At 36.4% G+C, this 24,219-nt stretch overlaps 6 protein-coding genes across 6 annotated transcripts; 2 read left to right on the forward strand and 4 right to left on the reverse strand.

Annotated features, from left to right (window-relative positions):
* Nucleotides 1-46: 46 nt before the first annotated feature.
* On the reverse strand, nucleotides 47-1,630 carry P168DRAFT_313070 (diacylglycerol acyltransferase type 2A). Its single transcript, XM_024839626.1, has 2 exons — nucleotides 1,286-1,630; nucleotides 47-1,205 (listed from the first exon to the last, which is right to left on the reverse strand). Exons 1-2 carry the CDS (start codon nucleotides 1,465-1,467, stop codon nucleotides 176-178), a joined length of 1,212 nt encoding a protein of 403 aa, XP_024689918.1. The 5' UTR covers nucleotides 1,468-1,630; the 3' UTR covers nucleotides 47-175.
* Nucleotides 1,631-1,879: 249 nt separating this feature from the next.
* On the reverse strand, nucleotides 1,880-3,401 carry pxr1 (telomerase inhibitor/ribosome biogenesis protein PXR1). Its single transcript, XM_024837745.1, has 3 exons — nucleotides 3,197-3,401; nucleotides 2,335-3,133; nucleotides 1,880-2,280 (listed from the first exon to the last, which is right to left on the reverse strand). The coding sequence occupies exons 1-3, from the start codon at nucleotides 3,217-3,219 to the stop codon at nucleotides 2,260-2,262; spliced, it is 843 nt and encodes a 280-aa protein (XP_024689919.1). The 5' UTR covers nucleotides 3,220-3,401; the 3' UTR covers nucleotides 1,880-2,259.
* A 176-nt stretch (nucleotides 3,402-3,577) lies between these two features.
* On the forward strand, nucleotides 3,578-7,619 carry P168DRAFT_259265 (SacI domain and endonuclease/exonuclease/phosphatase family protein). Its single transcript, XM_024834625.1, has 7 exons — nucleotides 3,578-4,104; nucleotides 4,154-4,355; nucleotides 4,409-6,053; nucleotides 6,100-6,399; nucleotides 6,452-6,561; nucleotides 6,608-6,939; nucleotides 7,047-7,619. The coding sequence occupies exons 1-7, from the start codon at nucleotides 3,774-3,776 to the stop codon at nucleotides 7,592-7,594; spliced, it is 3,468 nt and encodes a 1,155-aa protein (XP_024689920.1). The 5' UTR covers nucleotides 3,578-3,773; the 3' UTR covers nucleotides 7,595-7,619.
* A 516-nt stretch (nucleotides 7,620-8,135) lies between these two features.
* On the reverse strand, nucleotides 8,136-10,323 carry P168DRAFT_299590 (uncharacterized protein; the record flags this gene model as incomplete). The annotated part of the gene is made up of 4 exons (XM_024838354.1): nucleotides 8,136-8,287; nucleotides 8,408-8,720; nucleotides 8,797-10,204; nucleotides 10,319-10,323. The coding sequence occupies 4 exons, from the start codon at nucleotides 10,321-10,323 to the stop codon at nucleotides 8,136-8,138; spliced, it is 1,878 nt and encodes a 625-aa protein (XP_024689921.1).
* An 852-nt stretch (nucleotides 10,324-11,175) lies between these two features.
* Nucleotides 11,176-12,811, reverse strand: P168DRAFT_275094 (uncharacterized protein). Its single transcript, XM_024835469.1, has 4 exons — nucleotides 12,216-12,811; nucleotides 11,958-12,164; nucleotides 11,693-11,842; nucleotides 11,176-11,631 (listed from the first exon to the last, which is right to left on the reverse strand). The coding sequence occupies exons 1-4, from the start codon at nucleotides 12,588-12,590 to the stop codon at nucleotides 11,398-11,400; spliced, it is 966 nt and encodes a 321-aa protein (XP_024689922.1). The 5' UTR covers nucleotides 12,591-12,811; the 3' UTR covers nucleotides 11,176-11,397.
* Nucleotides 12,812-13,167: 356 nt separating this feature from the next.
* On the forward strand, nucleotides 13,168-16,653 carry P168DRAFT_313075 (putative AP-3 complex subunit delta; the record flags this gene model as incomplete). Its single annotated transcript, XM_024839627.1, has 6 exons — nucleotides 13,168-13,187; nucleotides 13,219-13,337; nucleotides 13,396-13,592; nucleotides 13,647-14,030; nucleotides 14,077-14,305; nucleotides 14,357-16,653. The coding sequence occupies 6 exons, from the start codon at nucleotides 13,168-13,170 to the stop codon at nucleotides 16,216-16,218; spliced, it is 2,811 nt and encodes a 936-aa protein (XP_024689923.1). The 3' UTR covers nucleotides 16,219-16,653.
* Nucleotides 16,654-24,219: the final 7,566 nt, after the last annotated feature.

Below are 24,219 nucleotides of genomic sequence, written 5' to 3' on the forward strand. Positions count from 1 at the left end.
TATAAATGCACGGCCAGCCTCTGCTTTCTGCGATGCGCTGTTCGGGGTTGTTTCCGACCAATGGCTCAATTATAAAAGATTGAAAAATACACCTGTGTCGCTAACATATATAAATATATACAAATGAGCAATTAAGGCCATGATAACCCACATTCGTAATTATTGAACCATGGAATCAAGCAACAATCTCCAGCTCTGAGACTCTATCCTTAGCATACTCGTCCCTCCACCGTTCCCACAACCTCTCAAGCTCCTTCACATATTCGTTATGAAGTTGATCGATGTAGTTGTCATCGATCTTGTTTCTGTCCTTTTGTTGAACGACCGGGATTGGACGACCAACAACGATGTTCAAAGGGCGGCGGTATGGCATCAAGCCAACATCGTAGTTGAATACACCACGAGCATGGAACAGGGGGATCGTGAAGCCCATGGTCTGCTTTACCAGCATTTGCAGTTTGTGGATGATGGGATGATGGTCCGAGCGCACTTGCTCGTAAAGATCATTTTCGCCGAATGCTAGCACGGGCACCAGATCAGCACCCGTGCGAACAGCGAGTTTTACGAACCCCTTGCGGCGTCTCAGTACAAGACGTAGTGAGTGAGGTAGGGCATCGAGAGATTCACGAGCGCCGCCAATAACAATGGTGATGGCCCGACCCATTCCCTCCCCGTCGCTACCACCCTTGGTGAGCAGATTCTCGCACGATTCTCGAGACACGCTCGCGACGCCCATGGCCAGCGCATATTCTCTGTAGAACGGGATTCTGAAATTCGAATCGAGGGTGAGCAGCGTATTTGTTATTCCTGGAAACAGCCTGGAAAACCCAAGGGCCTCCGTCGAGAATGCTGCGAATGCGCCATGCGAGATGATTCCGTGTGGGTGATATCCGAATATGTACTTTCGCGTTGGCAGGAGAGGTTCTGAGCGATGCAAGCGCGCAGGAAAATACGATGCATAGATCGACCAGATTGGGAGTGAGCGCAGGAAATTGCACCTGCCGCTCAAATTCCCCGATGTGGGAGCCGTAGAGAAAAGAGAGATATAGACCAAGTACGGCACCAGAAACGGCCAAGACAAGGGGATGGCACAAGTGAAGAAGAAGATCGTCAAGAATATAGCGATTGTTAGGGTATGGCATAGGACCACAAATGTCTGCAGGCGCCGTTCAAGACCAACATTCAAGGGGGCCCAACGAATACCGCTATTGAATATTGTTAGATACGTCGTCGTCATTCGTTATTTAAGTGGATAATCGACAGAAGGGAGATCAAATTGGCCAACCTTTTCTGTTTATTCTTCGTAGCTTCCCGAGTATTGCCAGCAGTAGCTCGACCATGCTTCCGTTCCTCTTCCGGTTCCAGGTGACTTTTTTGGTTGGTAGTATCGGCACTGCCATCTTTGGGCGTATCACGCTTCCCGTTTTCCATGGAAGCTCCATGTTCTTCATTCAAACGTGCGCTCATATCTGCGAGCAATCCAATATTTCCAATAGGCTACTGGAAGTTTCCAGGAAGTTGATACAAGATCGCAGGACAGCACTGTGCCTGGTACCTATCAGAGGCGGGCACAGGTTGCAGCTCGGGGTGGTTTCCAGCAGTTCGGCGATAAGTAGAGCCCGGATCATGCGGTCGGGCTACGGTGGCGGGGTCCAGAACCATGGATAGGCGGTAAAGCTATTTTCCCACTCACCGCCCGGACATTGTAATGGCAATGGTGAACGATAAGAGAGAGATAAGGAATGTATGGAATGGTACTCCGTAGTAGCACTTGCTCATCCTCGCCGTATGTTATAGGGCTACAATCGGACCTGTCCCGGGTTTTCCAACTATATGGTTTTGATATATGACGAGCGCAGTATTATTGTTATAGAGACGATGTTCATTATTTGATTGTTCGATATTCTATGAAGCCGTCAATACCAAAACAGGCCTGGCCAAGCCCACAGTCCGCCAGGAAGCTAAGAACCGTATGTTTCCAAAGCCCTTTCTATACATGCCAGCTATGTTTTGACTGGTCTTGAAACTTGGAAACACACTCCCTGAGGAGCGCAGCATAGCCAGTGCGTCTCGGTCAAAGCCAGGTGTGTCTGTCACCCCTAACCAAGATGCTTCCACGGTCTAAGGTCGTAAGATTTGTGTATGTTCTATAGTCTTTTGCTGATCGAGATTGACAAGGTCATTCAAGTATTGTGGCGCAACCCAGTCAAGATAGCTGGCATAAAGATTGAGATATTATTGTGTCAAGTCCGAGCGATGTTACGATTTGATCATGAATATCTGCAGCAGTTAGTATGGAAATCTTGTCATACTACTCAGTGACATGTTAAATACCTCATTCAGAGACTTGTCATCCATGACAGCCCTCTTTTTTTGTTGAATATGTCGACTTCTGAAGATCTGTCGTCCAACTGGGCGGCGTTCCCTCGAGATTGGTTTGACATCTGACGATGATGAATCCTTGGGCTCCCCTCGACTGGCCGTGGATACCGAATTTGAATCCGAGGTGCCCTTGTCTAGGCTATCATCTTTGTTGTCAATATCCTCAAGCTGTTTTCGTTTCTTGTCCTTTTTGGCTCTTTTTTCAGACTTGGACAGTCCTTCGTCGGCCTCGCAACGCCGACTCTTCTTCTTCTTTTTCTTCTCTTGGCGGTCTGATTTATCTTCACGCTCGGTATCATCGGCCGCGCTTTTGTCGCTGCTTGATTTTTCTGCGTCCAAAGCACTGGGTTTTTCTTGAGCCAACAAGCCGCCGCTTATGAATCTGACTGTCTGCCATTTTGTCGCAGTATATTGAGCCACCTTGATTTCATCCCGTTTTTGTTGATCGGCTTCCAATTCTGCATCGGACTTTCCGTTGAGACGACCTAGCAATCCCTTGAAAGCATCAAGACCGGTGGGTTCACCCAGAAGGTCACGCCCCGGCCGTGCTCCCAGGCCGAGGGTATCATCTTTGAGCGTCACTTTAATGTGAGATGCACTCCCAGCGGTGAACATGTCAGCATGCGCTGCATCTCGTGCGCCGAGGAAGCTCCCAGGAGTCCATCCCTGGGAGCTCATGATTTTATGTCCGAATCCACTGGTCGACCGCGACCAGTTTGTATTATTGGGGTCATGAGAAATCTTGGTTCTCCTATAGAGACGTTAGCCATGTCGGATCCATTTATGCTGAATCAAAAAGTGCGACTGTACGTACTTGCGAGGCGCTGATAGACCCATCTGCGATTGGCAATTGCCCTGAAAGTGAGCTACGTTATATAAGGGAAGAAATGGGAACCGGCAAGCATTGAAGGGAGAAAATAAAGTGGAAGGTAGAAGATCAAGGGTTTCTCAAACAGCATCAAATAATAAATCTACCACGGAGTAATGAATAACTCCACGATACTCCTGCTGATTTGGAGATTGTTGACCCGGGAAAAAAAAAGAAAAAGAAAAAAAGAAGCATGATATGGGTTGACCGCCTACGGGTCTAGGCCAAGCGTACCAACATTCTAGCGGGGTTTGATGTAATGATAGATTACATGGACTCTTCGAGGCAAGTCGGTAATTTATAGACTCAACTCCTTTTACAAGAAATCGGCTCTTCAACATAGAGGGAAACAAGCACGTATTTTGTGTCTATTCCAAGTGGAAACCCTAGTGTCTGAGAATACTTAGTAACAGGTAAATTTGCTGACAGTTTTGGCAAGCAAATTACACCACCACCTTGTCCAAGGTGTTCGACGATTGGCCTGACAGTCAATGTAATTATCGTCATCTTGTCTATTGAAACCATGTCGAACTTGAGGGTCCTTTCTAAGGATTACCCTAGACGCATTCTCGCCCTGACAACCAAAAACCACGCCTTGATATTCCAATATAATTTGCCAGAGCAGTCGATCAATTCTCAACAGCGGTATGACAATGTACCCCGTTGCCAGGTTGAATTCGCAAGTCTACGTTCAGTAGACTTGACAGGCTATCGTGTGCTTGGTGATGGACATGGCACGCTTGGTTTAATTACCCTTGATGAGGACGTTTTCATCTGTGTTGTTACTGGTTCCTCCAGAGCTGCCACTGTCCGACCAGGAGAAACAGTCTCACGAATTGATAATGTGGACTTCTGTACGTAGACTATCCCTGCGGTGCTTGTCATTCCGCTAACCAACATTAGACTGTTTGAATCGCTCGGACCATGATGCGATTGACAATATTTCAGAGGCCTCTTTTGGAGCTGAGGAGCTTCACAATGGAGCTGGCTTTGATGGCAAAGATTCCATCACTGATCATCCATTTCTAGCTTTGAAAAAGCTCCTCAGTGATGGTACATTTTACTATAGTCTAGATTTCAACCTCACAGATCGGCTTCAGGATCGGTGAGACGGTACGAATGTCCAGGCGTTTACCGCGTAGTTAACATCAACTCTAGGTCAGACAAGGCTGCGGCGTTGGACGTTGACGCCCTCAATGAGGACATGCTTTGGAATTTACATATGATCCACCCTCTGCTTCTTTTCAGAAGCCACCTACCATCTGCTGATAGACGGCACCTCGACAACTCACAGATTCTGACCTGTGTTATCCGTGGGTTCTCCGGCACTCTGACTATCCCCGCGTCGGTCTCCGTTCTTCCTCACGCGCAGACCCATTTCCCTTCTGCTATAACTATAATTTCGCGCCAGTCTTCTCGAAGGGCGGGTACAAGGTTCAATTCACGCGGCATAGACGATAATGGCAACGTTGCAAATTTTGTTGAAACGGAAATCATCCTCTGGACCCCTCCTGGTATCACCTTTTCTTACGTTCAGGTTCGTGGCTCGGTCCCTATTTTTTGGGAGCAAGCTGCTGTGTTTCTGCCAGGGCAGCAGAAAATTGAAGTCACTAGATCCACCGAAGCCACGCGCCATGCCTTCAACAAACATTTTGAGGCTCTTGAGCTACAATATGGAGCAGTACATGTGGTCAATCTTCTCAGTGAACTAAAATCCGGGGAGGCTGAGCTTTCTGCCAAGTTTCAAGAGCATGTCAGATCTAGTTATAATAAGCAGAAAGCAGAATCTGGTTTGCCATCTGACCACACACTTCTGCGGATGACAAATTTCGACTTTCATGCTGAGGCTCGCGGACCTTTGGGATACGGGGCTAGCAGCCAAATCAAGCATGAAATATCTCACTCCTTATACGGCTTTGCCCATTTTCTGTCAGAAGAAAACAACACGACCATGTCTACTGACGAAATACCCAGCCCGTCAAGCAGATCTTCTGTAATTTTGCAACAGGAAGGGGTCTTTCGGACCAATTGTTTAGACTGTCTCGACCGGACCAATCTTGTGCAAACAATCATCAGTTCGATGGCCCTTGAGGCCTTTGTATTACAACAAAGGGGAACATATAGTTCTGATATTCAACTGAGGCATTCGTCCCTCTGGGCTGACAACGGCGATGCCTTGTCAAAGATATATGCCGGTACCGGCGCATTGAAAAGCTCTTATACGCGCCATGGCAAGATGTCTTTTGCTGGTGCGCTCGCAGACGCACGCAAAACTGCTACGCGGCTTTATGTCAGCAATTTTGCAGACGGAGGCCGCCAAAGAACTATGGACCTTTTATTGGGGCGATTAGCTGATCAGGTGCCAGTGCACATCTATGATCCAATTAATGATCTAGTGTCAGAGGAACTGCTTCGGCGATCGTCAGAGTACTCATACAAAAAAAGCATCAAGATCTGGACTGGAACATTCAACGTCAACGGACGTCTCCAGGGACCAGAAACAGATTTATCGCCCTGGCTGTTGCCCAGACTCAGCCAGCAAGATGATGATCCACTAATCTACGCAGTTGGATTCCAGGAGATTGTAGCTTTGAGTCCGCAGCAGATAATGTCGACAGATCCTACTACTCGCAAAGTGTGGGAAAGTGCAGTCAAGGATTGTCTCAATGCTCGTGCTGAATCGAGAGGAACCGCAAAATATGTCCTCTTACGGAGTGGTCAGCTTGTGGGGACTGCTCTCATGATCTACGTGAGGGAGGACGCGTTGAAAGATATAAAGAACGTTGAAGGGAATATCAAAAAGGTCAGTCAGTGTAGCTGCCTGATTAGCTGCATACTAATTTCTTCAGACTGGACTTTCGGGTATGGCAGGCAACAAAGGCGGTTGCGCAATCCGCTTGGAGTTTTCTAACACTCGGATATGCTTCGTCACCGCCCATCTTGCAGCGGGCTTTGCCAATGACGATGAAAGGAACAGGGACTATGATACCATATGTCATGGTTTGAGATTCCAAAACAACAAATCCATTGAGGACCATGACGCCATCATATGGCTCGGTGATTTTAATTACCGTGTTGGTCTTAACAATCAACTTGTTAGAGATCTCATATTAGAGGGAAACTACCAAAAGCTTTATAACAACGACCAAGTACATTTACCTTTCAAGTCGTCTATTTTTGCCTGCTAACCGCATAGTACAGCTTAATCTCAACATGTTGAAAGGGAGGTCCTTCAGGTTTTACACCGAGGGACCAATTATGTTTCCCCCGACATATAAATTTGATATATACAGCGATAACTACGACACCTCGTAAGGCACCAACTCGTGAGTCAAGGTGAAAACTAAGTTTGTCTAGGGAAAAATCACGTATACCTGCCTGGTGCGATAGGATCTTATGGAGGGGTTCTGGCCTTTCGCAGTCGAATTACGACTCGGCAAAATTGTACATTTCAGATCATCGTCCGGTCTGGGCTATCTTCTCATGTACAATCAGCGTCATCGACGAGGATAAAAAGAATACGCTCAGGCGTACTCTGTACACGGAAAGACAAGATGATGTCCACAACATCCTGTCCAATAAACTCGACCAAACAAACATGGGAGACGAGGAGGTATCTCAACCCAAGCCCAGTGTCTCTGAATTGCCGTTGGCTAGTTCAGACAATCATAAATGGTGGTTGGAAAACGGTATGTGAAACACAATTTTCATACGCAACCCAGCCTTTTCATTCAACATTTCCGCTCCCCGTTATGCTTCCGATCTTATAAGCATCCAACCCTAACCAGTCTATTAGGCGCCCCTGCCAAGTCATTGGTGGATTCACCTGATGGGTATATCTTAAATCCTCATCGCAGATCCAATCCATTCTATTTTGATGAAGAGGACGACTGGGTCTCTTCGCCCAACTCAACAAACACCCAGTGGATTACAAGAAAGGGTGATGATATCAGTGGGGGACACCGCTATCCACCGAGGGATAGTACTCCACCAAACCGCTCGAGTATGCATGGTGATTTGCTTGACTTTTCATCGGAACACGAATCCGAAAACACCGGAAGTGTCATTGCTCAGACACAGCTCCACACTGCACAGAAAGCACCACCAATCCCACGAAAACCCGTCTCACTGATCTCTCAGCAAGGAAGGTCCATGCCTATGTCAGACAATAGCATGTCAGGTGCTGATGCCCATAGTTTAAAGGGACATCTTGAAGGTGATATACGCTGTGATACTTCCTCAAATCTGATTGATTTGGCTCACATCCACTCAGGTGAAGACAGTAATTTGCTTGATGGACATGCAAGTGAAACTCTCGGTTGGAAACCCCTTCTCCCTCAATAATGCTTGATAATGCAACACATCCTTTATAACTCGTGCATCAAAATCTCCTGTAAAGTTTACGGTTTGGTTTCTGGGTGCCTAGTAGCCTAGAACATACTTTGAGATAAAACATTCTTCCCTTCCCCTTTATAAACTTGCACTCGACGTAAAATGGATTGAACAAGAGAAAGTTTATTTCTGCGATATCGATTGGACAAATCAATGCTCTATAGGGTATATCCGCAAGTCACAGCAAGCTAAAGCCTTCCATGACTTCCAACACCACGAAAGCCTCCAAGCTTCCCAACCTAGAAAGAAAAACGAAACGCACAATATTGACAACTGTCCACAAATCTAGTAAGACAAAACATGAATTTACCTACAACCCCGAGGCATGAGAAACCAATCCCGTCAAGACGAGAGGAAAAGCCATGCCACACCAAAGTAGACCAACATAACTAGACCGAATCAAGGATTTATAGTCCAAAGCTCAAACCACCTTGCAGAGTCATGTGTGATTCCGGAGATCTGAGCGATGACTATATTTTGATGACCCAGTCTGTCACATAACACGGCAGCAATTTCCGTGCTGGACGACTACTTTAGGCTTTTTTCCCGCTTTTAAAGCCTTCTGGAATTTCCCACGGTGGTTGCCAACCATCCACATGGCGAAGGCCCCGGGATCGGGGGCTTTTGGCCGGGGTTTCTTAACGCCTGCGAAAAAATGTCAGCCTATTATGAAGGACATGTAGTGTCCCAGAACCGAAGCAAGTGAGGCAAAAGTCCAACTGAAGACAAAGCACCCGGGTCACCATATAAAGAGAGGTTTCATACCTATCCCCTCAAGTTTTTTCTTCGAATCGCCCTGGTTCGCAGCTTCTGCCGCAGGCGCCACAGAAGGTTGAGGTGGGGCTGAAACTTCAGAACCAGGAGGATCTGCAGATGAGGCGGGATCAGGATCCTTGGGTTTCTCCGGTATAGGCCACATATGCATTGTGATAGCCCAGTCCGGTTCAATGACGGTTTCCCAGACCTGTGGAAGTATTATGTCGCCATTTGGGCCGATCAGATCATAATGCCCTTCGGCGACATGAGGCCCAATTATCTCGATGTGGAGGAAAGCTTGGCGGATGAGATTTTCCATTCCCTTCACGCAAAGGGGTCAGACACGGCATAGAGAGCTTTTTGGGGTTGCGATCAAACGAGACAAGGGGGTGCCCTACCTTCCAGGTGCAACATAGATCATAGGGGAAGCTGAACTTCCTACCCACGGCATCTTTGAATTTGATTGGTTTCTTCTTTTCCGCGGATTTACTAGCAGCTGCTGCGGTTGCAGCAGCAACAGCTTCTGCTGCCGCTGCATTTGCTTTGTCGGTAGCCGCTGCGGCCGCCTCCTCTGCTGCCGCTGCCGCTGCTGCCGCTGCAGCTTCCTCTGCCTCTTTCTTGGCTTTTGCAGCCTCTTCCGCGGCTTTTTGCTCTGCCTCTGCCCTAGCTTGAGCAGCGGCTGCTTCCGTGATCCTCTTCTCATGTGCAGCGCGCTCTTCTCTAGCAGCTTGCTCGGCGGCTTCCTGCTCGATTGCAGCCTGGCGTGCCGCTTCCCTAGAATCTCTAGCCTCGCGCTCGATTCTCTCATCCATTATTAGTTTCTCTAGTCGCACGAGTGCCTCATCTTTCGCGGGATCTGTAGGCTGTGGCGCTGGAGATCCATTCGACTCAACTTGGCTGGGAGAAGGCACACGAGGGTAGTTGTTGAAATAGGGCGGAAGCATCCCGGGAACCATTGCATATGGCTCTCTAAATGGATAATAGTTCCCTGGACCATAGGGAACCATTTCATTGGGACCTAATGGCGGGCCGCCATATTGCATGGGGCCACGGGATGGCGGCATGTGATGAGTGATTGAGTGTTGTGGCGAGCTGTGACCGTCGCTTCGCAGATGAGAAGATGGTGTCGGGTGATGCACAGGCTGCCCCCCGTGGTGATCATGAAGGAAAAACGGTGGCATTGGCTGGCCGTGGGCGTGGGGCATGGAAGGGTTATAGCCATAAGCCGAATGACCATAAAGCGGCGGCTGGCTATGTTGACCATGATGGCCGACTCTTATAAGTTGATCGGAGGGGGGTTGCGATGCGCTTGGATGTGCAAATGTACCATGAGGCACAGCACCATTGGGATAGGTATATGAAGGCCCCGGCGAGGAGCTACGTGCATAACCTGGTCCCCGGGCCGCTGGTGACCAATATCTTCTTTCATTAGACGTCCGACCATAATGAGCACCATATTCATCCGCCGAGTCTATACTCTCTGGAGATTCTGAAGCAGGATGGCGGCGAGAGCGTCGTGGGAATGATTCACGCTCCGGCGCAAACTGACGTCTTGTTGAATGCCGTCGATCAGAAGACAAGCCACGTACCGGATTACGATTCCTTGCTTGATGTGATGTCCTAGGTCGAGAGGCAGAATCGGAAGGTTTTATTTCATCGGGGTACGATAAGTGCGCCCATTCGTCGTATGGGTCATGGTAATCATGACTTCCGGGAGGTGAAACCTGCACTCCAGAAGAATCCTCTTCATCGGATAACGAAGACCCATCCGAGCCATGAGGACTAGGACCAATTCTGATGTTAAACCTGTGCGGCCGTTAGAACTATATAGAATAGAGGGGGAGAGAGAGAGAGAGAGAGAGAGAGAGAGAGAGAGAGGAAAAATAAATAGAAAGTAAAGCTATGTATACTGGAACGTACGTCATTGAGTTTGCCTATGGGTTAGATACAACGCGAAGCACGGTATGCGATTGACACAATGTTGGCTCGCTCGAAGATCTCCCGGCGCTTTCAAGTGATGTTTTGAACACCATCAAAAGAGAGAGGAAATCCGACAAACTCGAGAGTTGTGATTGCCAAACAGGGGGAGGGAGGGGTTTTCCCCCCTAGAGATCTTAAAGAAAGGAAGGAAAGATATACAGATGATGTAGTAGTAGTAGTAGCAATGAAAAACAGAGGATGGAACGGAGGATATTGTTTGTTTTGTAGCAATCCTCGGGGTTGGTGACACAACTCAAGAGTGATGGTGGATTGGATTATCTTCGAGAATGCTCTCAATAATTCGCTCGAGGGCCATGGAATTAGCGCTAAGAGTTAATTATGCAACATGACATTGGAAGCAGCCCGAATAGACTCCTTGGGAGTGTAAACTAAAGGATGTAAGTTTCAGGCACGATTCCAATATGTGTGGTTGGAAAAAGGAAGGCAAAATAATGGGTGCAGAACAAAAAGTATAGACAGAAGCTAAGATAGAGGTGTGTGTGGATGAGGGGTAGGTACGGAAAACGCAGTCGAAAGTGGCGAGAGAAAGTCGACTTAACTAGTCTAACTTGCGCGTGAAACTGACTATAGTTGGGCCTTCGAGTGGAGTTTCGGGCATATCACTTTCCAAGAGGGTTTTTCATCTACGACCTTTTCCTGTTAGGCACTGAGCTGGCGACCTTATTTTGCAACACCGATTCGCCAGCGAGCTGCTGCCCAAGTGCCCAATGAACGTTGATGCCTTCTGCACAGTGGCCTGCAGCGACCAGGTACTGTATACAGTGTACATATCCCACAATTAAAGTTTTGTATTCGCTTCCTACACAATCATGATTATACACAATTTAGGGATGGTGAGTCACTCTGGTGTCTTCAAAGGCCCGCATGCCCACCAGCAACAGCACCTTGGGAAGCGATAGGTAACATTGCTCGGCTTGTGTCTCGAGTATTGCAATATAAAAAGTACCATGGTTTTTCCCATTAATGGTTCTGCGCTAACATACTAGTCTCTGGCTTCGTCAGGTTGTGTCCTGGAGGGAATCCAATAGCTCCTTCGCTGCTATAATTTCTCCTTGGCAGGACTCCCACAACTGATGATTCGATGACCGTAGTTCTATAATATGTTCGAGACGTCTCTTTGCAAAGATGTGTAACTTCGAAATTGTAGCTGCCGGGATTGTCTTTTCCCACTGCGCAGCTGAGATCTTGAATCCAGTATCTCCTTGTTTCCCATCCAACAAAGGTAAAGTGGCCTGGGAAGAGGTATCAATTAGGGGACCACATTTGATCATCGCAAGATCGATTAAGACTAACCATGACAAGGCCGTAAAACCCCCTTAGGTAATCATCACAAAGCTCAATGCTCCGGCAAAAGCATCGTATAGATCTTACTAAGTACTGGCCAGATGTCTCATCGCCCGAGCGAGCACAGATATACAAAACTTCGCCCAACCGAGCATGGATCTAATTCGATTCATGGATTTCAGCGATCTTTGGTTGGAGTAACATAATGACAGAGGTTTGTGGGAAAGTGACATGGGGAGTGAAACGTAGATATTGACTGACAATCCATACTTACATTCCAGGCATTGGCTGCAACCAATAGAGACTCCTCGAGACAGAAAATCGCTTGGTGTGCCATTCCCTGAGCCATATACAAGTCTGCAAGCTCGCACCACGCTTCAGCATCCGTGGGAACAGCCTTTAATATCTCCACCAAACTGGAGATTGCCTCCATAGGCTTCGACATTGAGCGCAAAATCGCGACTCGACGCTTAAGAATTGGCTGCCAAAAAAGGGTCAGTCCCTGGACGTCAATGACTACTTTGACACGAACCAAATTGACCGGATTTTCTGAAAGTATCGAGTCGTACTTCTGCAAGCATTTCTCTAACCCATTTGTTCCCTTTGCAACAGCTTCTTCATAGATGCCATACAAGCCAGAAGTTCGTTCATTGGAAGGACCAAACCGATCGCTTAACAATTCAAGACATTGTAGAGCAGACTTATCATCACCCGTTTGCAAACAAGACAAGAAAAGTTGTTCGAGTAAGACATAGTGGCTCGGATCTTCCTGTTGAGCTGGCAACAAATTTATTTTCGCAGAAGTAGCTTTTGCGCCAAGTATGATGGGCGCTTGTTGTGAGAATCTGACGTTATCGACCAAGCTGGAGCTGTGTGAATATTGGTCTTCTAGGGATGGGTGCCCCATATTGTTGAAAGATCGTGTCAGGACACAAGTTATGTTGCGAGTGAAACCACGTATAGTACTATGCGATCGTTCAAATCTGAAAGGTTAGACAATAAAGAGGATACAGACTTATAGGGTCACAAATAGCAATTTAGTAAATGGAAGGCTTGAGAGTCAATTGAGTGTGAGAAATCCAATTATCGTGTGTAAAACAAACACCATATAGGGGTCACCGCAAGAAGGTTGTCAAACTGCGTGACAATAGGTAGATGTACCTACTAACCTAGTTAGGTACAACGAGGTTACGTCACGTATCTTAGTCTGCTGATAGGCAGATAGGCGCAGGCCGGGGCGGAGGTGACGGCGTGACTAATCCTTGCTCCGAAACCACAATCTTGGTCAGAAGTATACCCACGTTCTCATCTGCGTCTCTTCCAACAGTTGTATGAGCATACATTATCCTTTGGGGATATTATGAAGTGTTATACTTGACCAACTGCTTTCCTTGACGATATGATGTATTAAAAACATGAGAGATATCTCGACAAAACCTGAGGCAGACTAAGACCATCAGCAACCGCTGACATCTTTATACAATATGTTAGTCTCGTTGTTGTGGTATATATTCTTGCTGACATTGTCGCGGCAGGTTTGAGAAATCTCTCTATGACCTTATAAAGGGTCTAAGAAGTCATAGAACTGCAGAGGATGACTATATACAGAGTAGTTTACGAGAATGTAGAGCAGAGGTCAAATCACAAGACATGGGTATGTTTCGCATCACTCCTGGCCCCAATGTGTCTGGCCGACGACTGAACAAATCTAGACAAGAAGGCCACTGCTCTTTTGAAACTGGTATACTTGGAGATGTTCGGATACGACATGTCTTGGGCCTCTTTTCACGTATTAGAAGTCATGTCATCCTCGAAATACCTTCTCAAGCGAGCTGGATATCTTGGAGCCGTACAGAGTTTCAGAACCGATACCGAGATCTTAATGTTGGCTACAAACCTGCTGAAGAAGGTACAAAATTGAAGTTCCTACCACGATCATTTTCGCTGTCTAATGCACTTGCAGGATTTGGCATCCCCGGGCGTCCCAAACATCTCGCTTCCTTTGATAACTCTGCCAAATATCATCACGCCTTCCCTTGCTATGTCGTTGGTATCAGATGTATTATCTCGAATATCTCACACGCATGCCGTTGTCCGTAAGAAAGCTATTGTTTGTCTGTATCGACTGGCCTTGGTTTATCCGGAAGCGCTCAATGTAGCCTGGCCAAAGATAAAAGACCGACTTATGGATGAAGATGAGGACAATAGTGTGACCACAGCTGCCATCAATGTCGTGTGTGAACTTGGTTGGAGAAGGCCTCATGATTTACTTCCATTGGCACCAAGATTGTTTGATCTGCTGGTGGATGGAGGAAATAATTGGATGGCAATAAAAGTCATCAAACTTGTATGTCAGTTTCCCCGGACCTGTAGTTCGTTTCTAACAATGGCAGTTTGCAACTTTGACACCTTTAGAACCCCGACTTGTCCGAAAGCTTCTTCGACCTCTGACAAATATTATCAGAACTACCTCTGCAATGTCTTTACTCTATGAGTGTATCAACGGCATAATACAGGGCGGGATACTGGACGGTGACGGGGCTGTTGATGAGACAACCGAGATCGCGAGTTTGTGCGTTGGGAAACTTCGTGGCATGATAGTCACTGATTCTGACCCCAATCGTACGTAATTGACGTCCACTGCCTCAATGATAGTGCTGATTGACTCACCAGTGAAATATGTCGCACTGCTTTCGTTCAACCGAATCGCAGGTTCATACCCCAGGCTAGTCTCAATGCACCAAGATGTCATACTGGGCTGTCTGGAAGATGCGGATGTTTCGATTCGTTTACAGGCACTTGATCTTGTATCTCAAGTAGTGACCAGTGAGACACTTGTGCCATTTGTCAACCAGCTAATCAATCAACTGGACGACGAACATCAAGTGTTCTCTGATGAATATGAGGCTGATGAGGGAGACATGTGCACGGAAAGTGGCATGTCTCCCAAACAATACTCAGTGCTTCACACAGGGTCTTCATTCTTGCCGAAGGATTACAGCATTGAAGTTCTACATCGGATTCTTGATATCTGCTCCTATAAGAACTACTCTAACCTTCTGGACTTCGAGTGGTACGTGGGTGTTTTGTTGCGACTGGTCAAACTCGTTCCCACAAGCAGTCGAGGAAATTCCTGCTTCCCATCTTGGCAAGGCCGCAATCAAGGTAATATCGGACACCGGATTGTTTCCGAAATACGCAATGTCTCTGTTCGTGTGAAAGAGGTTCGATCAGAGGCGACCACAGCAGCGGAATGTCTGATCCTCACCAAAGAGGATACAGTGTTCCCCGGGGTCACGGCAACGGGTGCCGATGTTTTAGGGCCACTCGCATGGGTTGTTGGGGAATTTGCACAGCACCTTCGATCACCCCGTGAGACACTTCTATCATTGATGGAGATAGCCAACACGCCAAATTCAGCACATGCGGTTCCACTTTCTATACAAGCAATCCTGAAAATCTTCGTGAGGACTATTCTCGCAGAAGATGTACCGTGGGATACGCAGGGGAGAGGAGAAGCTACAATTTTATTGACTCGCATTACTAGATTCCTCGAGGCTTTGACAGTTCACCCGGACTTGGATGTGCAGGAGAGGGCCATCGAATTTCTGGAAGTCACACGCTTGGCCGTGGATTCAATCCAGTCGGAAAGCCACGCAGCAGATGAGATCCCTTTTCTGCTGTCTTCAATCATTCCCGGAATGTTTCGTGGTTTAGAACTCAACCCGGTGGCTGCCAGCGCCCAGAGAAAGGTTCCTCTGCCGGACAATCTTTCCCTCGATGAAGCTTTCAAAAAAGATTTACCCGGCCTCTTCAGTTCTCGCCATAGTCGACCGAAGAAGCCTAGGATCCAATCATTCACGGAAGATTTCTATTATCTGCAAGGAACTCCGACGTCTGTCGAACAGTCTAGCCCCGGTGATTTCGGCTATGAGATTTGTTCCAGCCCGTCATATCAGAACCATACCATGCGAGATATAGACGGGGTGGCCGCTTTGACACTGAAGAAGGCAGAGCGAAGGGAACAGTATCGAGACGACCCATTCTACATCGATAGCGAGAATGGTGCAGGGAATTTGAATTCCATCGGTCCGGATGTACATGGGGTAGATCTTGATTCTATCCCGATAGTGAACCTGGGCTTGGAAGAAACTGGGAACTATCACAAGACCCCTGCAGGTCGCAGTAATCCAAAAGCTCCTCGACGAAAAACAAAAAAATATGACATTATGTCTGATGAAATGATTGGTCAAGATGATCCAACGGATTTGGAAGACTTCAATCAGACTCGCAAAGCTAGGTCATCTTTACTTCAGGTTGACTCAAGTGGATTGGGGCAGCTTCCCCTGGGAAATGACAGGCGCTTTTCACCCTCTTCGCACGATCCCACGCGGATTGGAGATGATGCGGAAATGGCGAAGGCAATGCAAGAAGTGGAGCGAATGCGTTTACAAATGCAGAGAGCATCAGAAAGGGTTCATCTTGAGGGTTTCCCTGCGGAAGGGACTTTGGTCAAGAAAAAACGGGGGGGTTGAAAGGTCATGATTTTGCCGAGGCGTCCGGGATCATGATAGCCAGAGTAATGATGATATTGCTATCCAGGTTAGCAAACCTAACAGAAAAGGGCACAAGCCTAGATCTGGTAAGAAGAAGAAGGAGAGAGCAAAATCTCTTTTAGAACAGGAGGAGTAACTTTGGTGACACTTTCTGAAAGATTTTGTGTTCTTTATCTATATCAAGTGCTCTTCTTTTGTTTGATTCTCTCCTTTTATTGTCTGCTGCTAGCTACCTTACGGGGGACGGGTAGTAGCACTACTACCTAGTGGTGGTAGTAGTCCTTATTATCCTGTCCTAGCTTGCCTAACTAATCAGCTGCCATGCAGGGTTGAGCAGGTCGCAGCTCTGCTTGGAAAAACGTATGGCCTGTAAAAAGAGAGACTATCGTAGTACTTATTTTCCGCCGAAGGGGGCAGTGAGTAGAGTGGGTTAACCTGACCGTTGTACCTTAACCATAACCTGACTATCAGGTTAAGATATAGATTTCTAATTAACTACCATGGCCAGGCTAGGTTAAAGCTCAAGATCTAATCTACCTACTATTAATTACTAGCTAGGAAGATTAGGTTATAATAAATAAGTTAATAATTACTAGTTAATTAATAATTAATATATTTATATTATTTTTATAATTTATTATAAATATTATATATTTATAATATAATATTAATACTCTCTTAATTAATAATTATTAATCTTATAATTTTTTATTCTAATTCTTTAAATTATTTATAATTAAGTTATCTAAATATTTAAGATTTAAAAAAAGATAAATCTTATAATTTATTATTTATTTTTTATATTATCTAGAATATTATTAATAAAATTAAAAAGATTATATTTTTTTAATTATTTAAATAATATATATAAATTCTAGTAATAATTTCTTCTCCTTTTTCTTATTTATATTATTATTTATATTATTAATATTCTTATTATTACTAATATAAAATAATATCTTTATTATATTATAATCTTTTTTCTCTTTTTTCTTAGATATGAAAATAATGAAGTCTTAGTTAATTTTATTAAGAATATTTTAATATTTCTTATTAATAATAAAGTAATTAGTATATATTTATAATATAATAGCCTTGATTATATTCGAATATAATTAATTATAATAATAATAATAAATATTATAAGAATTATTCAAAGAGATATTTAATATTAATATTATTAATTATAATTATAAGAAAGTCTTATATTATATAATAAAGAATAAAAAATTACTTATAATAAGATTTCTAGTAACTAATAATATTAGTTTAATTAATAATATCTTGTTAATAATTAGTAACAAGTAAAAATATTAATAAATATAATAATATATTTATTTTTTATATTTAGATAGGTTTTAAGCTTCTTAAAGATTTTTAATAAGAAAATAAGTTTTTATTATTTTAAAAGATAAAAAAGTATTTTATTTAGTCTAGATAAAGAATCTAAAATAAATAATTATATATTAATACTTAGATTCTAGTTATAATAAAAGTAGAATACTTTCTTAAAGATAATATAATATTCTTGATATTAATTAATATTATTATCTAGTTATATAATTATTTTAAACTTCTTAAGCTTAGATATAAGATTAAGAATAATTATAATAATATAAATATAATTTATTACTTAATATATTTATTAATAATACTTCTAGAGCTTCTTGTAGATTTCTTATATTTTTTTTAGAATTTATTATTTTTATAAGACTTTCTTATTCTTAAGATAACTAATAAAAATATCTAAATAATTAAAGAAATTATTATAAATATTATATATCTTATAAATAATAAGACTAGTATTTATTAAGAAACAGGATATAAAAATATAAAAGAGATATAAAAGCTTTAGAAGATATTCTAATTATTTTTATTTAATTAATATAAAATAAAGATAACTAAGGTTATAATTATTCTAATACTAAATAAATTTCTTAATTAAATAATAAAATTTTAATATATATTATATTATAAGATAAAAAAAAGTTTTATTAAGTCTTATAATTAAAAAGAAAATAATATATAAATCTAGAGTTTAAATACTAGATAAACTAAAATTATTTATAATATTATAAATTAGTATTTATAAATTTAATAATATTTTTAAATATTTTTAATAATTTATATAATATTACTAGATATATTAAGAATCTTATTACTATTTTTCTAGATATAAGAGATAATATTATTCTTAGTTATAATTTATAATTTACTTATAAAAAAAGTAATAATAAGTTAAATAATATAAGTAAGATATAAGATATAATATTAGTTTTAAATAATTTAGAAAAACTTAGAGTTAGTTATAATATTTTAAAATTATAAATTCTTATTAAATTAAAAATAAAACTATTTTATAAGAATAAAAAATATAATACTATTATTACTTATATTATTTATTATTATCTTTAATAAATAATTATAAAGATTATACTTATAAAGAATTAATAATATAATAATTATAAGAAATTTACTTATATAAGAGCTAGATACTAATTAAAAGTCTAGAATAATCTTATAATAATTTATATCTTTTATTAAGAAATATCCTATAAGTATAAGAAATATTTTTTAATCTAGACTTATCTAATAATCTAGAGTAATTAATATCTTACTAATTATTAGAAATCATAAGAGAAATTATATATATTTTTTATTAAATAACTTAAGTAATCTCTTCTTAATATACTTTTAATTTAATATATTTAATTAATAAGATAACAAGGTAGTAGCAAGATTAATTAATTATTTAAATTAAATATACTTAATAATTTAAAAGAATAAATAATAATAAAATAAAAACTTTAATTAAGAAAATCTTATTTATTATAAATAATTATGAAGTTCTAGAAAATAGAAGTTATTAATATTAATTAATATTATAAAAAAGATTACTTTACTAGCTTTTTATTAAGTATCTAGATTATTATTTATTTAAATATTATAAAGAAAGACTTTCTTCTATAATTCTTTTAAATATAATAACTTATTAAACTAGTTCTAGAATTTTTTATTAATAAGTATTAGAGTAAATAAGTATATAAGATATAAAAAATATAAGAAATTTTATCTAGAAATTCTATATTTTTATAAATTTTATTTTATAAAAAAAAAAATCTTTTTAATTAAATTAAACTAATAGTTTTTTAGTCTTTCTTTACTTTTAAGTCTAGATAATAATATTTTATTATTTTTAAAAGATAAGAATCTTTATTTAATTACTTAAATATTAAATAATTTTTTAAGTTTTAAAAAAATAAATAAAATTAAGATCAGGAGTAAGAGAATAAAAGAAATAATTATTAATATTTATTTAATTATTAATAAAGATTCTTATCTTTTAGAAATAATATAATATTATTTTATAAATATAAATTAAGAAAGTTAGATTAGTTTATTATAATAAGTAAAAACTCTTTATTACTAATTATATAAATACTAGAGAATAAAAAAGACTAATATCTAGAAGTTATAATAAGAAGAGAATATTATATTTAAACTAAAATATAATTTATTTAATATTTATAATATAATAATTATAATTAAGATAATATTAAGATATAATATAACATATTAATAATAATAAATATAATATATTATAATAACTATATATATAAAATAATAATAATACTATTACTTAGCTAGATTTAAACCTTTTTTTTAGTTATAACTAGATTCTTATAATTAATATAAAGAAAGCTAAAAAAGTCTTTTATAACTTTCTTTAAGTTAATAAAATTATATTTATAACTAATATTTTTATAAATTATAATTATTAATTATTAATTAAGAAACTTAATAATATTTACTCAAGTAATAATAATCTTACTTAGTAAAATAATAATTTTATAATATTAATTATTATAAGAATATTAAAAATATAAATTTTATTAAAAATATATAGAATAACTTATATATTAAAGTATTATAATTATAATTAATTAATTTAATATCTAATATAAGATTTTATTAAAATCCTAATATTAATATAAATAAAATAAAATTAATAATATAATTATATATATTTTAACTCTGTATCTTAATATAATAAGAACTTTTTATTAAAAATAAAGATTTTATTTATTATATTTAAAATAAAGAAGCTTTATAAAGTTAATTAAAATAAGATTAACTTATATTTATTTTTAATATTTTTTAAAGAATTAAATATTCTTTCTCTTATAGATTTTAAAAAAATTAGTTAAAATAATTAGATTAACAAGTAGTTAACCTGACTAGAATCTAAATTATACTAACTTAAATAAGTAAGATATAAGTGTCTTGACACCAAGAATAATCAAAATAATTAATTATTACTATTTTTTCTATACCATAGTCAGGTTAAGGTGAGGGTCCTTAACCTGGCCTGGCCTGGCTGTTGCCCACTCTAGCAGTGAGGATATACTAGAGACAACGGCCCTAGGGACGAGCTGAATATTAAGTAATATTCTATCACAAATTACAAGTGGTTTTAAGAGGAGATGATCATTATGGCACTATATTTTATGTAGGAGGTCTCTGATCCTCTGCATAAAGAGAAGGATTCAGTCACTAAATATATATACAGTCAAAAGAACACCTAAGTAAACATGTGACTCTAAAACTATGTATTAAAGATACTAGACCTATCAAGTAACTAAGAGAAAGCTATATATCATAATATATTCTCCTAATCTTATAAAATTATAAGATTAAAATATATATTTTTATATAATTATTACTTTATTTAATAATAATAAGATATCTAATATTTTTTAAATCTAGTATTCTAATTGTCATGACTAGAAATACAAGTCAAATACTTAGCTTAGTAAAGGTAGATATAGAATACCTCTACAGGTAGATAATAAACTAATAATAAACTAATATCTAACTAATAAGTACTTATTACTTATAATAAATCTTGAAAATTATTAAGAAAAGAATTTAAGTTATTTATTTTAAATTATATCATGTTTATTTTTTTCTATTTTATTATCTTATAAGAATATTTATTAATAAGTAAAGAACTAGCTACTTAAATAATATATTTTCAATTCTTTTTAATATTAGTAAATATTATGTATAATTTAAATTACTTTTAATTACTTTTTATAAGATATCTTAATAAATAATCTAATAATAAACTTATAAAAAAGAGAGACTTACTAATTTTTAAAAAATTAAAATTAAAATTATTATTTTTTTTTTCTAGTCTTACTTTTAACTAGAAAAAATCTAAAAAAATTATCCTAAAAATAATTAAAAAAAAACTTATCTTTATTATATAATAGCTTCTTAATAATAATAAAAAGAAAAAGTCTTAAAAAAGATACATTAAGATTTTTAAATTAAAATCTTTTTAAAAAAAAAAAAAGAATTATTATTAATATATTATATTTACTTATAATTTCTAGGATTATTTTTATATCTTTTATAACTATTCTTATAATATTATTAATTATATCTTATATATAATATCTTACCTATAAAATATTTTAAAAAAAACTTAATAAAATAATTATGATAAATAAGCTAAAGAATTATCTTATATAAAATTTAAAATATTCTTATATAATTAAGTTAAGCTACTAGTAAGTTCTAACTAAAATATATATTATTAATTAAAAAATTTATAATAAAAAAAAATCAATTTATAAATTTTTATTTTATTTTATTTATATATAAAATCTAAAAGAATCTTAAGCTTCTTTTTATAAATATATATTTTAAGATTATATATCTTATATTATATTAATAAATATATATATTTCTAGAAATATAATTAGATTAATAATTTATTAATAAAATAGTAGTAATTAAAATAGTAAAATAATATAAATTAATTAATAAATATAATTATATCTTTTAAAAAATATATAAACTAGAAAAAAGAAGTAACTTAAAATCTTATAAAAATCTTACTTTTATAAAATTTATAATAATAAATAAAAATATATATATAAAAAATCCTAGTATCTAGAAATCTTTAAAAATAATTTATTAAAATAAATATGAATTAATAATAAGTTATAAGTTATTTATTATTATAATTATAATAAATAAAAATATATATCTTAAGAGTATAAGAAATTCTAAAAAAAAATGAGAAATTCTTGAAATAAGGATTTATACTCTTATAAATTATTAATACTTCTAATAAAAGTTATTAATAAAATAAAGATTAAATTTAAATAAAAGCTTATTAAAACTCTTTTTAATTTAAAGAATAATAAAATTTTTATTTCTTATTATTTTTTAATAACTATAAAATATGTTTAATTTTAAAAGATATTATTACTTATCTTTATCTTTAATAAAATAATATTATTAAGACCCTAAGATCTCTTTGAGCTTCTGCTATACTAGTATTAGTAACTTAGATTATTTAAGATAAAGAGCACCCTATAATCTTCTTATTAATTATTAATAATAAATTAGATTAACCTGAGATCTTATATAATAATTATATTAATTATATTAATTAATAAGATAATCTAATAATCTAAAGATAATTAATAAGTAAGAAGAGAAATAAGATATACTAAGTATATATATTTAATACTTAGACTAAGTATAAATAAATAAAAACTAGACTAAATATATACTCAGACTTAAACTTATATATTAAATATAATTAATTAAATTATAAATATAAATAAATAAGTATTTTTATATATTTTTTAATATTTACTTTTATAATAATTTTCTTAAAATTATTAATAAAGTTATTTTAATAATATATAATCCTGATATATACTTTTCTAGTTTACTTCTTAAGAATAAATATAAAATAAATAATTATATAATCTAGTATCTTATAATATAAGAATCTTAATTTTATTATTAATTAAATAATATTAAACTTTTATCTAGCTATATTATTTTTATAAGATATTAATAATATTAAGTTTCTATAATATTATTTTTTTTTCTATATTTTATTCTTAAAACTTATAAAGATATATTTTTTTAAGTTATAATTTTTTTAGATTTATTAATTCTGTTTCTTATATTAATATTATTATACTAGTAAATAATAATACTTAAAAGTATAATTATCTTTATTAAGATAACTTTATTCTTATTACTAATTATATTATTAATATTTCTTATAAATCTTATTTTTCTTATAATATTAATTATATTATAAACTAAAGAAGTAAGAACTATATTAAATATATATATTATAATTAAAAGTATATAAAATAATTATATAATAAATAAGAGTAGGAATCCCTTGAGAAGAATAAAAATATTTAATTAATAATTTAATTAAAGCTAAAAAATAATAATTTAAATATTCTTAAAAAATATTATAAGTTATATCTAATATTCTTTATTTAAGAAAATAAAAATAATTTTTAAAAGATTATAATTATTAAATACTTAGTTATAATTTTTTATTATAAAATAACTTAATAATAAGAGTTCTTTAAGTTATAAGAATCTCTAAGAGCTAGATTATCTAGTTAATACTTAAAATAATACTTAATTTATTATAATATTAAATATTTCTAGTTTTTTTAGATAATAAATAATTCTTCTTTCTAAATAAATATTAATTTATTTATTAATAATATTACTAAACTAGTTAATAATAATTTATTAAATTCTTAATAAGTTTTTATATATTTTTTAAAATATAATATTTTTTTTTATTTAATTATATATAATAATTTTTTATTAACTTATTTATTTTTTAAAATTTTCTTAATTTTATATTCTTATTTAATACTTTTATTAATTTTTATATTTATTATAATTTAGTTTTTTTTTTAATACTAGTTTTAATAATAAGATATAAAAGACTAGATATATATAATATATTAATTCTAGTAGTTTTAACTAATAATTAATTATTTTTAATTTTTTTTTAATAATAAATAATCCTAATTTTTAGTAATCAAGTTTCTGACTTAATTATTTAATTTTAATATTTTTATAAAATAAGAATTTTTTTTTTTTTTTTAGATTAGGTCTCTTCTTATAATATTT

Source organism: Aspergillus campestris (genome assembly GCF_002847485.1).
Source record: "Aspergillus campestris IBT 28561 chromosome Unknown P168scaffold_12, whole genome shotgun sequence".
NCBI classification, from domain to species: Eukaryota; Fungi; Ascomycota; class Eurotiomycetes; order Eurotiales; family Aspergillaceae; genus Aspergillus; species Aspergillus campestris.